This window comes from Balaenoptera physalus, assembly GCF_965194825.1.
Source record: "Balaenoptera physalus genome assembly, chromosome: 8".
Lineage (NCBI taxonomy): Eukaryota > Metazoa > Chordata > Mammalia > Artiodactyla > Balaenopteridae > Balaenoptera > Balaenoptera physalus.
Genome location: NC_138887.1, coordinates 94,252,032 through 94,268,484, shown reverse-complemented (window position 1 = coordinate 94,268,484; position 16,453 = coordinate 94,252,032). Strand labels below are relative to the sequence as shown.

At 35.8% G+C, this 16,453-nt stretch overlaps 1 protein-coding gene across 1 annotated transcript in view; it reads right to left on the bottom strand.

Moving 5' to 3' along the window:
• Window positions 1-205: 205 nt before the first annotated feature.
• Window positions 206-16,453, bottom strand: part of KCND2 (potassium voltage-gated channel subfamily D member 2) — a 475,988-nt gene continuing 459,740 nt past the window's right edge. Inside the window, exons 2-6 of the mRNA XM_082472338.1 lie at window positions 15,079-15,241; window positions 9,171-9,266; window positions 7,682-7,774; window positions 4,531-4,778; window positions 206-2,862 (exon numbers count right to left, since the gene is read on the bottom strand). Of these exons, the coding sequence (XP_082328464.1) occupies window positions 2,685-2,862; window positions 4,531-4,778; window positions 7,682-7,774; window positions 9,171-9,266; window positions 15,079-15,241 (778 nt within the window). The 3' untranslated portion in view covers window positions 206-2,684. The remainder of the gene's footprint in view (window positions 2,863-4,530; window positions 4,779-7,681; window positions 7,775-9,170; window positions 9,267-15,078; window positions 15,242-16,453) is intronic.

The following is a 16,453-nucleotide window of genomic DNA, read 5'->3' as shown; positions in this document are numbered from 1 at the left end:
TGTTGAAGTCTCTGCCTAAATTCCCATCGTTGGCAGAAAATTATTATCTCCACCATTTAGAGTAGATTTGTGTCACACATGATCGATGGGTTCTTTGAGTTTGTCCATGTTACAGGTTTCTCCAAAATATGTATGCAGAGTGTAGTACACCCTAGATTTTGGAAAGGAAGGAAGTCTACAAGAAAAAGGGCAACAGTCAACCATGTTGTCCTGTCCAAGCATGCACATGTTTTATTTAAGTATTTTCCAAAGGTCTATTTTTTCCAGCATAATGCAGATATTATGCTATCCTTTGAAATAAGATATACGAATTTCAAACAAAATTGTCAAAAACAATGACCTTGGTTACTCCATATGGCACACAGAAATAATTACATTTCACTTACAGTACAGATGCACTTAACACAGTCATCAATAGTCGTTCACCACCAACACAGTATTGTTTTAAATCACCTAAAACACCAAAAAATTTTTTTCTTTTCCAGAAGTCTAAAGAAATTAATAGTTTTAGATAAATGATAAGTTGAAAAGGAGGCAGAATTGTCAACAGAAATAATCTAACTGCATTTTTAAAATGTAATATTAAGAACATGAAAATAGAACTTTTCATTGGGAATCAAAAGACCTAAGTATTCCTGATTGAGTTTTCTTTAGCCTACTTTTTAAAAAGTTTTTCAACAAATGCCATCAAAGAAGTTTCACTATATATTTGCTCTAGAAGCATAAAGTGACATGAGGCAGGTGTTAATATAATTATTAATATTCACGCTTCAGGAAGATTAGTAACTTTTAAAAAGACATACTAGGAATAAAGCCAGTTCTTCCCGTGAGATAGTAAGAGTTTATCTGACTTTCGCTCAGCAAGTGTTTATAAATCTACTGTGGGCACAGCATTGTTCTGGAAGCTAGTCTAGAAATGGGAAGCAAGAATTTCTGGCTTTACTTGAAAATGGTTGGATTAGTTCCTTTTTATGATAAATTATGATAAGCATTTAAAAATCTCTACAGTAGAGGGATAATTATTAACTCTCTCCATGTATTGAAGCTAAACTTTATTCCTTACAGTGGTGGTTTGGAATGAACAAAACTTTTCACTGGACATAAAACTTTTTTACACTGTCACGTGCAGACATGTCTGCTGATATATTTTAAAGGTGAAAAGATATCAAGACTTTTCAGTTAAATGTACATAGAGCTCAATTTTGCATCATCAAACTCCTGTCCTCCTGATTTAGAGGAGAAAATTGCTCCTTGCAATATACAGGAACCTTTCTGAGACAAATCTGTGCTGCCTTCCCCAGTGGCATAGAAAGCATGCTTTCAACAAATATTGCTGCATAAAGCACTCCAGTTTATCTCTGCATTTCAATTCACGCTAGTTATTCTCAAAATGTATTCGAGATCTAAAGCAAAATAAATAATACATCAAGTGAGATTCTGGGATCACTGATCCTGTGATACTAATCCCAGCCAATTCTTTTCATGAAACATACAATGATATATCCAGTATCTGGGCTTTTCCATAACAGCAAAAAAGTTAGAGATAATTCATAGATGTCAACTCCTTTTTTTCCTGATTTTTGACAAGGGGATTGATGATGATGATAATCTACTTATAAGATAACTTGTTGAAGAATACAAAAGTAGGAAAGTCCTTTGAACTACAAAACATTAGTCCAGCTGATGATGATAAATCCAATAGAAGGGTGCTATAGAAATACAGGAACAAATAATGCACTGTCACAGGAATACAGTGGACCGAAGAATATTACAGAAAAACATTTATGGCACAGGGTTTTGGATTAAAAAGTTATCTAAAACCTGGCAACACCAGAAGTTTTTCTATGGAATGTGGCTCTTACTGTATCTAAGAAGATCTGGAAATACAACAACAAAAAATCCTGATTCCTGATACAACAGGTGTACAATGAATTATTGCAGTTGTAACAGTATCTAGGTGCAAGGTAAAACAATAATTAATACTGAACTATCTGAACACTTTAGATTTACTAGTGAGCATCCCCATGAGAAATACTGCAGTTCTAAAAGGAGTTTATTTGCACAGCCCACCATGGAACATGAACAATCAGCTTGTTGTAAGTACACAGAAATTCCCTCTTTCTACAATTATAGTTTATCATGCCGATTCTGAAGACAACGTAAGGAAACTGAGATCACGGCTCCAAAGAATTCTAGCATGCATTATGATGGTTTCCTTCAGTCAATACAAACGTGTTGTATGAGGTTTTTTTTTTTAATGTGTAATCATCTTCATCATCGCCAATGTTCATGGTTTTAACAGGAAAAATTTTTATCAAAATGTTTTCCGTATTTTTTTGTTTTGCATTCAACTGGAACTTTATGTTCAAAGATTTATTTTATTTATTTTATTAAAAAAGAGTTCTGGTCATAAGAAGCATCAATAGGCGGCATTTCATTGTGCTCATTCACAAAGTCAAAGGGCCACAGACTATTTCTCAGTATGACAGGTTAGACTCCATCAGAAATGCCATTTGGTGGTTTTATTTCCATCTTCAAGTTTGGAAACTCTGTCTTTGTTTCACTACCAACCTCCTTGCTTTGTCGTTTTCATCTGCAAAACGTTTATTGTGTCTTCTTTCTTCCACATTGGGATTCTTTCCACAGCCAGGGCTCAAATTCTCTTGGACCTGATTCCGATTGTCTTACAGAGCAGACACTCTGACAATGTTGCCTCCTGAGTACTCAGGAGACTCTGGCCTGTCATCTCCTTCGGGGGTGGTTACTGGAGGTGTTGGGATGCTTATTATTGCTGTAGTCACATAAGGTTGTTCACAGTTTAGTTTAACACACTCTTCCATTTTGGCATTTAAACTGGATCGGCTGATGAGGAAAAAATAGATTTAAGAAAGTGAGTTGTTTACTTAAAATTTTTTTTCCAGTAACGGAGGAATACATGTTTTCATGTTTATAAGTAACATTTTAAATGGCTAAGAACAATCACCAAGATTTAAAAAAATGAAACACCAAACCTTAAGATAAATTAAGGTGAACATTAGGGCATTAACATCGAGTAAGTGTCTAAAAGCCAGCTGAATTTGGTTCAATGTGTTTCTCAAAGTGTTTTCTACAAAAATGCAAAAAAGAGGAGCAGGTGAGTTTGGGAAAGCCTAGGTTGAGCAAAGTAAAATAGTTTTCTCTAAGACAGGACCTCTGAGAGGTTTGAGATACCATCATGAAAGGGGCATACCCTGTGGATAAACCTCAATTCTCTTGACCACAGAATCTCTTTACTACCTTGTCTCTTTGGGATATATGAGGCCCTTAAGGCTCTCAAGTTAGTGACAGCCAGATGTTAAGAACTCAAGTTAGTCATTACTAATACTTAAACATTTTCCCAAGTGGCATTCTTGCATGAGTTATATACTCTGTGTGGGGAGGGGGAAAGAGGGTAGGAGTAAGGAGGGTAGACATAGGAACTTTATAAACTACTTTTTTTCCATAGAAAACTTAATTAAAATGTTTGTCCTAAGATTTTCTTTCTAAACACTTCTTCATTTTCTACTTTGTTTTGGAATAAATGTAAAACAACATACAGGTAGAATATCTTAGAGACAGAAATCTTTCATTGCTCCAACATTTAATATTCTAATCCCAGAGACATCTGATTTACGTAAGTTAGAGCCCAAATTCAGAATCTCATCCAGGTTTTCCACAAAGATTGTTGGATGCCAACAAAGAAGTAGCACTGAATTAACAGACTGTTAATCTGAAAAGATAGGCTTTTTAGTTTGAAGAACAAAGGAAAATTCTTTGGGCAGAAATTGATCTTTTTAATGATTTATCTAGTTGAAATGTACTATTGATACTTATTATTACACATGTATGATTTTGGTCAAAACAAGTAGCACGTAAACAGAAGCAAAGGGAAAATATCAATAGAAAAATTTCACTTAAATTGTCCATAAACTCACCAGAGGTAAACAATTTCAGCATTTTGCTTATCTTTTTTTGATATTGGATTGATTTTTGTGTTTGTTGAGGCCCCAAATACCTTTATGATCAAAATTGTATACTGATTCAAAAGATTCCTTTGGGCATAGTTTTAGTTTTCACTGTGACATTGACTATGTTGAATATTTTTGGGTGCTGTTGAATACCTTTCAATCCTATCAATGTCAATTTAATTTGTCTCTTTTGCTTGTGTTGACTATCATATCAGGCCATGTGTGTTGATTTAGGGGACTCCTGAGTGTAGAGGTATCTGCTCAAGAAAAAGTTGTGAGGTTGAAGAGGTAAGAATACATTTGTGTGTGCCTGAACTTCTTATCTTCTTTCTATTCTTTTAGTACTGATTCATCTACTACCTTTGACTCTTAATGAATATTACAGTAGATTAATTTTCCGACTTGTTTCAGACCAGTTTTGTCTCATTCTAGACCCGAGGAACTAGGATTTAATTGCCACAGAGGTGGCAACATGACAGCAGGGGGAGATGTGCTCTGAGAAGCAGCACAGGCGTGTGAACGCACACAGATTAATCTCAGGTACCTGTTAGATAGCGGGGTTCTCTCCACACATCTAATCTGAATCGTGCTGAGTTCTTGCACGCTGCCTCGGTGGCTTCCTGATATGTTGGCGTTTGGAATGCGGAAAGTTTTTTTGTGTCGCCTTGAACAGCAAGTGCTGGTGACGCCTTGTTGTGAAGAGACAGAGGGACTGCGACTTGAAGGACGATTAACTGTTGCAACTTCCATGCAGCTTTCTTCGAAGACTTGTTCATCCACAAACTCGTGATTCTGTTCCATAGCGGTAAGAAATGTGAAAAGAGCACAGAAACACATTGTAACTTAAAAAAATGTATTTATTGCTTTTCCTGAAGTATGGTTGACTTACAGTATTATCACATTTTACCTCTGAAAAAAAGATTTGAATAGTTTTCTTTTTAGAAATGAAATATGCCCGCGTACATTTACACTATCTTATGGGTAAAAAAAATATCATTTTCATAATAATTAGAATATCAAAGCTTCTTGTTGGCCTTTGTGTGAAAATAATATCTCTCTAGTTAGACCCTGAGATTGATATACACAGACTGATTTAGTATCTGTTTATAGACTAACTTTACCTTGAAATATCATTTATTAAGCTAAATATAAAATCTGGAAGTTATAAACTAAATATTAGAAACCCTCAAAAATGAATATAGATAATACCCACGGGGAATGTGTAAATTCACATGTACTTTATTTTTAAACAAACTGACAGACTGAAGTTATGAGAAAGAGACTATTTTAATAGAATGTTCCAAGTTAGATTGTCTGTTATATATTAGCAAATATTTTCACATGGGATTGAGAATATTTTTTAATTAGAAAATGAGATAACTAAGACAATTCCCATTCCTTTATATGCTCCTCTAAAATTCCCAGTGTATAGAAAAATATGACTTATTAAATAAGTAAAATAAGACTTATTCAATAAGTAAAATAAATTTATCAGAATGTATCACTTTATATCTGACCCAGAAGGGGTTAGCACTGAACTTTTGAGGTCTCCATTTTTATCTTTGTGATACATCACTGGCTGGACCCATGATCTCTGTCTATGTTCCTCTAACCCAGAAGCCAACAGTGATGGACATCATTTCATATACCACATCTTAGTGAAACAGTGTAAAATTTGCTTTTAAAATATTTGATAAAGAATTGCTTCCTAAATTGCCTATGCCAGACTTTTACCTCAGAAACATAAGGGAAAACATTTTTGGTCTGAACTACTAAGAATATCTTCAATTACTATTTTTTTTCTTTGTGTGGGTGGGAATAGTCTTATAATGGAAGGCTGTGTCCATGCCAAATTTCACTTAACCATCTCTCATCGTAAAATATTAGTAAAACAACTGAAGGAATTTACTGGCTAATAGGAAAAATATTGTTTTAGTTACTCATTTTGCCATTTCTTTGCTGAGACAAGCATTTTGAAGTAAATGAAATTTAACATTCTGTTTAGAGTCCAGAGGATAATATGATCAGCTAAGACAGAATTTCATGTTAAATATTAAATTTTATAGAAAAAAATATAGCTCACAAAGGAGTCACAATCTGTTTTCTTCTTTTATAGTGCACATTTCACATACATAATACAAGTCATAAGGCGTGACATTCTAATTTATCTCATCAGTGATTGAAAGGGAAGAAGTCATTCTGTGGCAGGTTAACATATATTTTTGTAGGTAGTGCAATTTAAACTATATTAATTAGTATTAAATAATTTTTGATTAAAAAAGCCCTAAAAGGTAACATAGTCAAAAAATGAAAATAGAAAGAAAAAGATAGGGATAAATACATTTGATTATTGTTATCATTTAACTTTCAAAGAGTTATCCTAATAAAGTATACATCTTTATTTAAGATACTAATATAATCTGTTTAAAGCCCTCAAATAATTTTCCATTTATTACTAGATAAAGATCAAAATTCTCTACGTGCCTCCAAAACACAAGGTTATCTGGCCACTGCCTTCCTCTGCTCCTCTACTTGTGCCATGGTACCCTCTTTCCTCTGACCACCCTCAAGTTCTTTTACTTCCTCTTAGGCCAAGTTCCAGTCTTCTTCAGGTGCTTACATCAACTTTTAGCCCCTTCATTTCTTTGCCTAACTAACTCATAATCGTCCTGTGGGTCTTAACTCAAGTTCCACCAGGAAGCCCTGCCTGATCTGGTACCCTCTGGCTCCGCCCTCTTTGCCCCCAGTCTACTGGGGCCCCATTTTTGCTTCCCCTGATAGTTGTCCTTCTCCAGTAACATCCATGTTTTGTCCCAAACCTGCAGGCTCAAGGGGGGCAGAGGCCATACTTGACTTCACGGTGTATCTTGGGTCTGGCTCACTGTCTGGCACATAATAGGCAAGTAATACATGTTGGTTGAAAGACTATATAAGTATATGAATAAGTGGATGGACAGTATGTCAGAATTGAGAATACAAATATGTGTCTCTGGTGAGTGAACAAGCAGACTTGATTCAAATACAGTGAAAGTTTTATTCTGCTCTGTGGTCACAGACTGTGATCCCTTTTGACAAGCTAGCTAGGAAACAGATGCTTTTGTTAAAGAGGCGGTCCAACTGGGAGCTTACAAGTGGAGAAATGCAGACTGAATCCTCAGCCCCAAGGGGTATGCCAGTAATTAAATGCGTCATTTTTCTTATGAGAACAGATAGTTTTTATTATCAATCTCTGTTTATTATACCTGTGAATGAAAGAAATGCTTATATTCAGTTATTCTCTATTTTGTTATTGCTATTGCTATTCCCTTTATCCAGATGTCAGGAATACTTAAACTTCATTATTTTTATTTCTGTTTAATCAGCATTTTAAGAATCAGGAGAAGAAGATATTTTATAGGACTTGCAGTCAGCTACTGGAAGACAATTTTCCATCTGCATTAAACTGATATTTTAGCCTATGGTTAAGATTACCACTAAGGATAAAAACATTTTAATAAGTCTCTAAAATACTTTCTAAGTTGAAACGTCACTATAGTCTTTCAAAGTAATTTCAATTATTGTGGATTTGTTTGGTTTTTAGTATATTTTGCAGTAATGCAGATGGTGAAATCGTGCTTGGATGCATTAAATATTCACAAAAACCAATGGGATTGCTGTCTGAGTTGCAGGGGCAGGCAGTCCTGCCTTTTCCTTACCGTGGTTTTTTCCAGGCAGTGAAGCAGGTGGTGGTGCTGGGTTTCAAAGCTGGAGCCGGATTTGCCAACAAAGGCTTGCTCATCCTCGGAGGACTGTTAACAGGGAGAAGACAGAAGGGCCTTCTATTTTATTTGCAAACAATGAGAACCTCGGCCACATATTTCCACAGAGAGATCAGGCCTATTTCCTGAGATTAAATGGTAACATTTTATTTTTTTTTTAACTAAAATGGATCAAATGTAGAGTTGCTTTTGAGTTTGATAATCAGCATTTACATTTTCGTCAGATTAGCGGTCTGGCCTTTTAGACTTGCCTCCGTGAATTGAAAATTTGATTTTCTTTTACTCATTCATCTCCCAACTACCTTTGAAAGCCTGGGATAATAATATTTAAGCTAGTACTTAGATAATCCTGAAACCACCATCATGCTTACCTACACAAAAGCTATTATGTAAGTAAAGATGATTGGAATCCTAGACATTAAAAGAGAGTTTTGAGGTAAAAGTAAAGTTTTCTCATTATATTTTATACCATGTGAACTTTATAACACAGAGTGGTGTTCCCTCTTCAGTAAGAAGTAAAACAAGACACCACGTCAACCCTCCCGCCTTCGCATCTCCACTCAAATGAACTTCAAGGAGCATACATAATTTTTTTTTAAATTTCTTTCTTTCTTTCTTTATTTTTGGCTGTGTTGGGTCTTCGTTTCTGTGCGAGGGCTTTCTCTAGCTGCGGCAAGCGGGGGCCACTCTTCATCGCGGTGCGCGGGCCCCTCACCATTGCGGCCTCTCTTGTTGCGGAGCACAGGCTCCAGACGCGCAGGCTCAGTAGTTGTGGCTCACGGGCCTAGTTGCTCCGCGGCATGTGGGATCTTCCCAGACCAGGGCTCGAACCCGTGTCCCCTGCATTGGCAGGCAGATTCTCAACCACTGCGCCACCAGGGAAGCCCGCATACATAATTTTGAAATTAAAAAAAAAACAACAAAACCTAGGTATTTGAGTCGTTGAGAATTTTTGACTTTTCCCAAGTTTATGTGAGATAGTGCAGAAATATTGCCCAACCATGAATGGGAATCATGATTCACTGGCAATATTTCATAGCCCAGCTTCTAGCCTCCAGCCAGTAAGATGGTACAGGGCGACAGGCATGGAATTGGCTATTTTTCCAAGGAGTCCTGGTTTGTTTTTGTGGAAATATGGTATTATAAACCATAATATGTATACTAAACATACAGAGTCATTGTATTCCACCTGGGATGCCATTGTTAGAAAACAATTTTCGTGGATAGTTCTAGTAAAGACACATTTTTTTCCTCTTAAAAAAAAAGAGAAAAGATGGTACAGGGCGAGGTTATTAAAAGATGACACTTTTGTTGTTTCATAGCCATTTTCGTAATTACCCACAATAAAATTATATGGTTAAGTAGAACTAAATCAATATTGCACCAATAACTTGAACATTAAAGGAAACGAAATGCTTGACTGTACCTGCAGTTGGTTACTGAGTAAGCCATTCCGTTTGCTCTGCATATAAGCGTTTGCACTTCCGCTTTTGGCTGCCCGGATCCTGGCCAGTCTGGCTTTCTGTAAGAGAAAAAAAAGCAATGTCCAATTAAGATCTATGACTGGATTTCTTAAAACACTGAGTGCATTCTTATATAATCCTACTGTCAGCGTACATATTTTTAAAAGCATGCCAGCTTCTCACAAGTAACTACTGAAAAGTAAACTTTCACCATTTAAGTGCTTTATTTTAGTTAATGTTTATCAGTGAGATTGACGAACTACTTTGGAGTTGGGTTATACATTTAAGAATCGTAATTAAGTCTTTACAGTAAGATCACGTTATTTCAGTGTTGTTTCTGTCAATTGTATCAAGAGAAAAATAGCAGTACGGCTTATATTTTCACTTATCCCAATCTGAGTGACTTAATGAAATGAAGACCCAGCAAACCAACAGCCAACTTCTTTTCATTTAAACTAATGTTCTTTTTAAATTTAGTAATTACGTTCCAGGAACCTACTGCCTTTCTTTTTTTTCTTTCCTCCTCTCTTCCCCACCCCTCCCCTCCCCTCTCCTCTCTATTTCTTACTTGCTTCCCTTCCGCTCTCCTTCCTTCCTTCCTCTCTCCCTTCCTTCAGTCCTTCCTTAAAAAAAAACTATTCAGTTGTATCTGCATCCTCAAATATCAAATTCTGTTTTTGCAATTCTTTTGTTAAATTGGCCAGTGTAGACGCTGTATTGAACAACATGGGCTCTCTAAAAAAAAAAAAAAAATCCCTAAATTTATCCACTTTGTCTACTGGTTGGACTTCTGATATTCTGTTCTACTTTAAAACTGCTGTTGTATATCTGCCCCAGACTGTCATGGTATGAGTCTGGTTTTCATTTCCTGGGAAGCACTATCTTGGTGACCATTCTGTTCGTGTGACGCATATAACAAGTGTATGTAAGGAAGAAACTGGAGTGGCTTGGGTAAGAACTTACTTGTAATGACTCCATTTTTTCCCTTTCTAAACAACCCAGAGGAAGACTATCTCAGTCTCTAGCCCTGGAATCTTCTTTTTAATAAAACAATTTTAATTATTTAGATTTTTTAAATGGAAAATGAATATATACATATGACAAAAATTTTGAGACTGCAATAGTACATGAAAAACAAGTAAGTCTCTCTGGACTTACCTACTCCTGTTCTTCAGAGTCAACCACTGGCAATATTTCTAGAGAATCTTACCAGAAATATTCTAGATATATAAACGCAAATATATATTCCTATGTATATATGCATACATTTTTACTCGGTAGAATATGCTGCACACTCTTCTGCACTCAGCTGTTTTCATTTAGTACAAGTGGGACTCCTCCCATATCTACATAAAGCCACCTCATCTATTTAGGGTTGTGTAATATACCACTGTAGGAATGAGAAGCATCATTTAGCTAGCAGGCCAACCACAATTAATTTTTAAGGCATTTTTTGCTACTACAAGCGATGTTGCCTGCTTGGAACTGATCTGCAAGACAAATTTCTAGAAGCAGCATTATTCCTGGATCAAAGGCTGTGTGTGTTTGTTTTGTTTGATAGGTTTTGCCAAACTTCCCTCCACAGTTGTACCAAGGCGCCCTTTTACCCACACCCACAGCATTTGACAGTAGCACTGAGACGTTGGAAGCTCTCAGAATAGCATTAAGATATCATCTGGCTTCAACCCCATCCCTTCTCTCTTCCTCTGTGAATTTCTTCTTCCTGTGTGCTGATTCCAGGTTAAAATAAAACTCTGTACAAAGATCATATTTATAAGTGATGGGAAAAATATACAAATTTCACTTTTGGTTGGCACGATAGTGTTTAGATGACTCAAAACACTGAGACAGTACTAGAGAATGAAGTTAGAAGGTAGAAAATGCTTAACTTCAAGCTGTGTGGTGCAGCCAGGATTTCAGAACAGACTCAATAAAACAACGGGAAGTGACAAGCACATTTGGAAATGACTTAGAATTGACGTAATAATTCAGAAATAAGTAATATAAATATACATTTGGTCTCCAGAAAGGGGTATTGTTGAAACTTCAGTCCTAAAGTCTCACTGGGCTCCTGGAACATTCAATGCCTTTTCTGGTTCCCTTCCTCCCTCAACCTTCCCCTCCTCCCCCACTCCCCTTCTCTTTCTTTCCTTCTTTCTTTTTTTTTTTTTTTTTGCAGCCACTGCATGTAATTATATTGCCTATATCATAGTTACTAGTCTCACCTATGTCATTCTCCAAGCATTTAGCCTCAGTATTAGGAAATACTACTTTCTTTCATAAATGAGACATGTACATTACCTAAAAATACTGTCCAACAAAGGAAAATGACATATTTTCCATAATGGAAAACCTACATAGTATGGCAACCACTACCACAGAAGTAGTTCTAAGTTTAAGGAAAAAGAAACAGTTGTTTTAGAGACAGAATAGCCCTTTTGCTAAGTCATGTACTGTGTTAGAAAAAGAACCTCCCATCTCAGTTTCATTCACGACTTCTCTTTCATTTTACTACAATACTATATGAGTTAATTGGTTTACTTGGTCTTGTGGCGCACCATGCCAAATGTCTGCTGAATGCTGGCCTTCAACCAGAATACCAGAAATAGTAGATTAAAAAATGGAAATAAGTATAAGGCATTAAAATGCAAGACATGGTAATGCTCTCAAGATATATTAAGCTTTGGCTAAGAAGATAATATTCATAAAAAGATAAAAGTAAAAATAAAGTCAAACAGAATTGCCAAATAGAGAATAGAGATAGCAAGTGACGTAAGATTTGGGAGGAAGAGAGAAATGACTATGAGTTGGTCTGTCAAGGGAAAGTTACATTGAGGATGCAGGACTTGGGACATAAGATTCAGAAATCTGAAGAGAGTAAGAAAAGAGACTAAATGTCTCCATATTCTGCCATTATATTCTGGGGTGTGTGTGTGTGTGTGTGTGTGTGTGTGTGTGTGTGTGTGTGTGTGTGTAGAAGAGGATTTTTCTTCAGATACTGAACACTTGCTATTTTAATTGAAAAGAGCAAGTGCAGATATGCAAGACTGTCTTATTTTAATTGTGTATAATGTTTTGCTTGAGCTTGGTGCTGTCAATGGGACTAAACATAAAAAATTCTGGTCTAAAAAAGCATTTTGTAATATTTATTATTCAGCTTGACTGACACTTTTACTGAATGGACATCTTGCTTGACTGAATTAGCTGGTTATTTTTGCATAACTCTGATATTTGTCAAATCACCCAGTTCCAGATAAATCGAAACTATCTTAGCCTAACGAATGTTTATTGTTTTTTAAAAAATTTCTTGGGAAGGAAAATAGAAAATATCCCTTGGTAAGTAACTTATTTATTTCCATATCCACCTTTCTTTCTCAGATGACTATGCTCAGTTTTTGATCACAGACTATTTACTGGACATGTCACATTAGGTTATTATATTTGGCTTTCTATATACTAGTAGTCACAATATTAAAATTCATTGCATTATGGCAGAAACCTAGAATACAGGAGATACTTTAAAGATAAAAAATTCATAAAACATGCTTTTCAATTTAGTGTACTTTTAAAATATCATATTTATTTATTTTTGCATTCTAAATTTATTTAGACAAAAAAGCTTCTAAAACATTCTAAGATTTTCTATATTGATTTGCTTGTTGCAGATGACAAAATTAAAAAAAAATAACAGATATTTTGAAGACTGGTTTATTTGAAAATCAGATTTGCACTTCGAACAGTTTTCATGCAGGTAGCTCTTTTTTTTTTGGCATTGAGAAAATGAATGATAGGTGGCTCATAATAAAGAAGAAGTTTCTAGACTGGAGATGGATGGATGCTGGAGAGCTATGCTTTTTGTAGGATTTCTGTTATTTTTAAACAATGCACTTGTGTGTACCCAGTAGAGAGACTGTAGTGTGTGGGCAGAGCCACAGCTTTGGTACATGACAAGCCCTGATGGAGGCCAACTGTGGCCAAAATTCCGCCGTCTCTGCTTGTGAAAGTGTGCCCTGCCTGAGACTACAACTGCCCAGAGGGTACCTTGTTTATTGGATTATCAGTTTTATTTATTACTCTTCTCTACAATAATTAGTTAAAGGCTTGATACTTATCCAAAAATGGGGGATTCCATAAAGCAAGAAACTACAAGGCTAAAAGAGTGATTCTTTGCTAAAGGAAGCAGACCTCTGACAATGGATGTCAACAAATTCTCTGGACAACATGCTGTGTGACCATGTTGATTAACCCGAACTTTCCAAAGAGTTACTTTATGAGGTTTTATATTTTATACTGTATGAAGTATAAAGTATACTTTTTGCTTTACTAAAGAGATCAACATTGTTCGAAAGCATGTTTAAAATCCTGTTCTAGAACTACGTACAAAGCCAGTTATGAACTGCACCAAAATCTCTCATGATATTTCATGGTTATGAATTTTTTTTGATATTAAAAAAATAAATCTATTCTTAAAGGACATGATACAGTATCCATGAAGAATCCTGGAAATCTAGCACCATAGCCTTAAGGAAACTGTAAAAGAGATTTCCGTAATTATTTTTAAGTAACAAGGGTCCTGACTCTCAAGGTGATTATTTTGACAAAGAATGGGGAGGGGAAGTGTGCTAACATTTAGTCAGTTTTTCTTTTTTTTAACATCTTTATTGGAGTATAATTGCTTTACAATGGTGTGTTAGTTTCTGCTGTATAACAAAGTGAATCAGCTGTACGTATACATATGTTCCCATATCCCCTCCCTCTTGTAGTTAGTTTTTCTGAGAGGCATCTATCTTAGTGTTCAAGTGTGTGAACCTGGAAGCCAGATCCCTTGGATTGAGTGAGAGTTCTCCAATTTTTTAGGTATGCAACCTTAGAATTTCTCAAATCCTGGGTAGTTTAGAATTCTCATCTACGAAATAGGAATAATAATGGTAACTAACTTCTAGACTTGTTGAGAAGACTATATGAATTATTATTTTTTTTTAAAAAACATCAAACCAATACCTGGCACATAGGAAGCCACCAGTAAATGTTAAATCTTGTTAATATTATGATATGCTTATATATATTTATATACATTTACATATAATCTTAATCTTATTGTGATGTAGGTATTGTTTTCCTGCCTTCACAAATGAGTATGCAACCTGTTTACTCTGAGATTAGTTCACTGATGTGAAGTTCAGAGAAACAGTAAACTGCTGGGCCAAAAATAAAACTCAGCTACTAATGATCAAATTTCTCCTACTTCCTGTGTCAACTATGTTGGATATCTGAGACATATTTTGGTGCCCTTTAATAGCCCCTGTCTACTGGAACCAGCTTGATCCCTGACGGACAGAGACTAAATGAATCAGATCAAGAAATCTGATTCTAATAAAATTTGCCAAGAATCTATCTTTGATTTTACTACTATCATTACTGTTGTTCACCAAATATTTCTTTCCTTTTGTCTCTGGTTGCACAGGAGGATTGTCTTTCTCTGCCTGTTTTGAAGTTACACACGGCTATGTGACTTACTTTGGTTAAGGCAGTAGAGATGGAAGTGATTTGGCCCACTTCCAGGAGGAAGTTTTAGGAGTCAGTGTGTGAATCATCATGTCCTTTTACCCCTGCTTGAATGACTGCAGATGCACATTGCCAAGATGGAGCTTCTATCACCAGAGCAATCTGTAGCATGATTAAGAAATACTCCTTGTTGCTTTAAGCCACTAAGATATTAAGGTTCTTTTTTACTATAGTATAATTTAGCTTGTGCTGACTGATGCAACTATCGACCAAATCCAGAACACTGAATAGCCAGTAGGGGATTTTAAAGCTTACTATACAAAATGGGAGACACTAAATCGTGGTTGCCCAGAACTGAATACACACCTTTTGTGCTCTCCGTTTGTCTGCTCGTTGATTTTGGTGGTAGATTCGACTGAAGTTGGATACAATCACTGGGACAGGCAGAGCAATGACCAAGACCCCGCTCAGCGAACAGATGGATCCGAAAATCTTCCCTGCTATGGTTTTTGGTACCATGTCACCATACCTTGGGTTAGAGAAAAAAATATATTAAGTCATAGGAAGTTATTTCTATCTGCTACAAATAGTTTTCAGCTTTAACTCAAATGATTTTTTGGACCAATGTATCTCTACTTCATGGCTAAAATATACATGGCTTAAGACTTCAATAAACTAGACATTATGAATATCTGAGTATAAAAATTACCTTTCAACTTTGCAGAAATTGACTCTAACATTTACAAATTGCTTTGATTGGAAAATATTTTAAGCCAGATGATGTAATGAGAACTGTTTAATTTGTCCTTTATATCACATGGCATTGTTCTTTACATTTACTTATAGTCAACATTTCCATGCTGAATTTTATAGTCTAGATAACACTCTTTTCCACTTAATTTTTTTCAACATTGGACTGGTTATGAAATTTAAATAGAAAAAGTGGTACACCACATTCCTCTCATCAGATATACTATCTTAAAAAAATGAACTTTCCAAGGTTCCATTAACCTTCACTTGTGAAATCCAATGGCCATTTCTCCATGATGATCTTACTCAATCTCTTATTTGTACTTGATTCATTTTCTCTCTCCTTAAAATACTTTCTGTTGGCTTCAACGTTAGCAAATTTCCTTAGTGGCCTTCTACCTCATTGGTTGCTTCTTCTCCATCTTCTTTTCTGGCTCCTTTCCCTTATCTGATTTCTAAATTTTGGAGTAATTTAGGTCTCAGCCTCTTATCTTCTCCGTATAAACCCTCTTCCTATGTGATTTTATCCAGTCCCATAGCTTAGAACTATCTACATGCTGCCGATACACTAATTTACATTGACACCCCTGATGTCTATCTTGAAAATCAGACAGTGGGTTCTGCTCTGATTATTCCTACCGCTAGATGTTTAAGAACCAATTAAGACTTAAATTAGCCAAAAAGGAACTCTTATTTCCCTAGCTTCCTCCAGCCCCCTCAAATCTGTTCCTCTCATAGTCTACCACCTCTAATTAAATGGAACCACAAACCACCCAGTTGCTCATATCAACACAGAAAGAGCCACCCAATCTGTAGTCTCTGCATCTCATTCCTCAGCTAGTCTTGCTGCCTCTGACCAAACTAAATTATATTCCATCCGGGTCTCTTTCCTCAACCTCCATTTTACAATAATCTAAGCCATCATCATCGCTTCCCAGAGCCATGGATATTGCTTCTTACTTGAACTTCCTTTTCTACATTTACCTCGTTA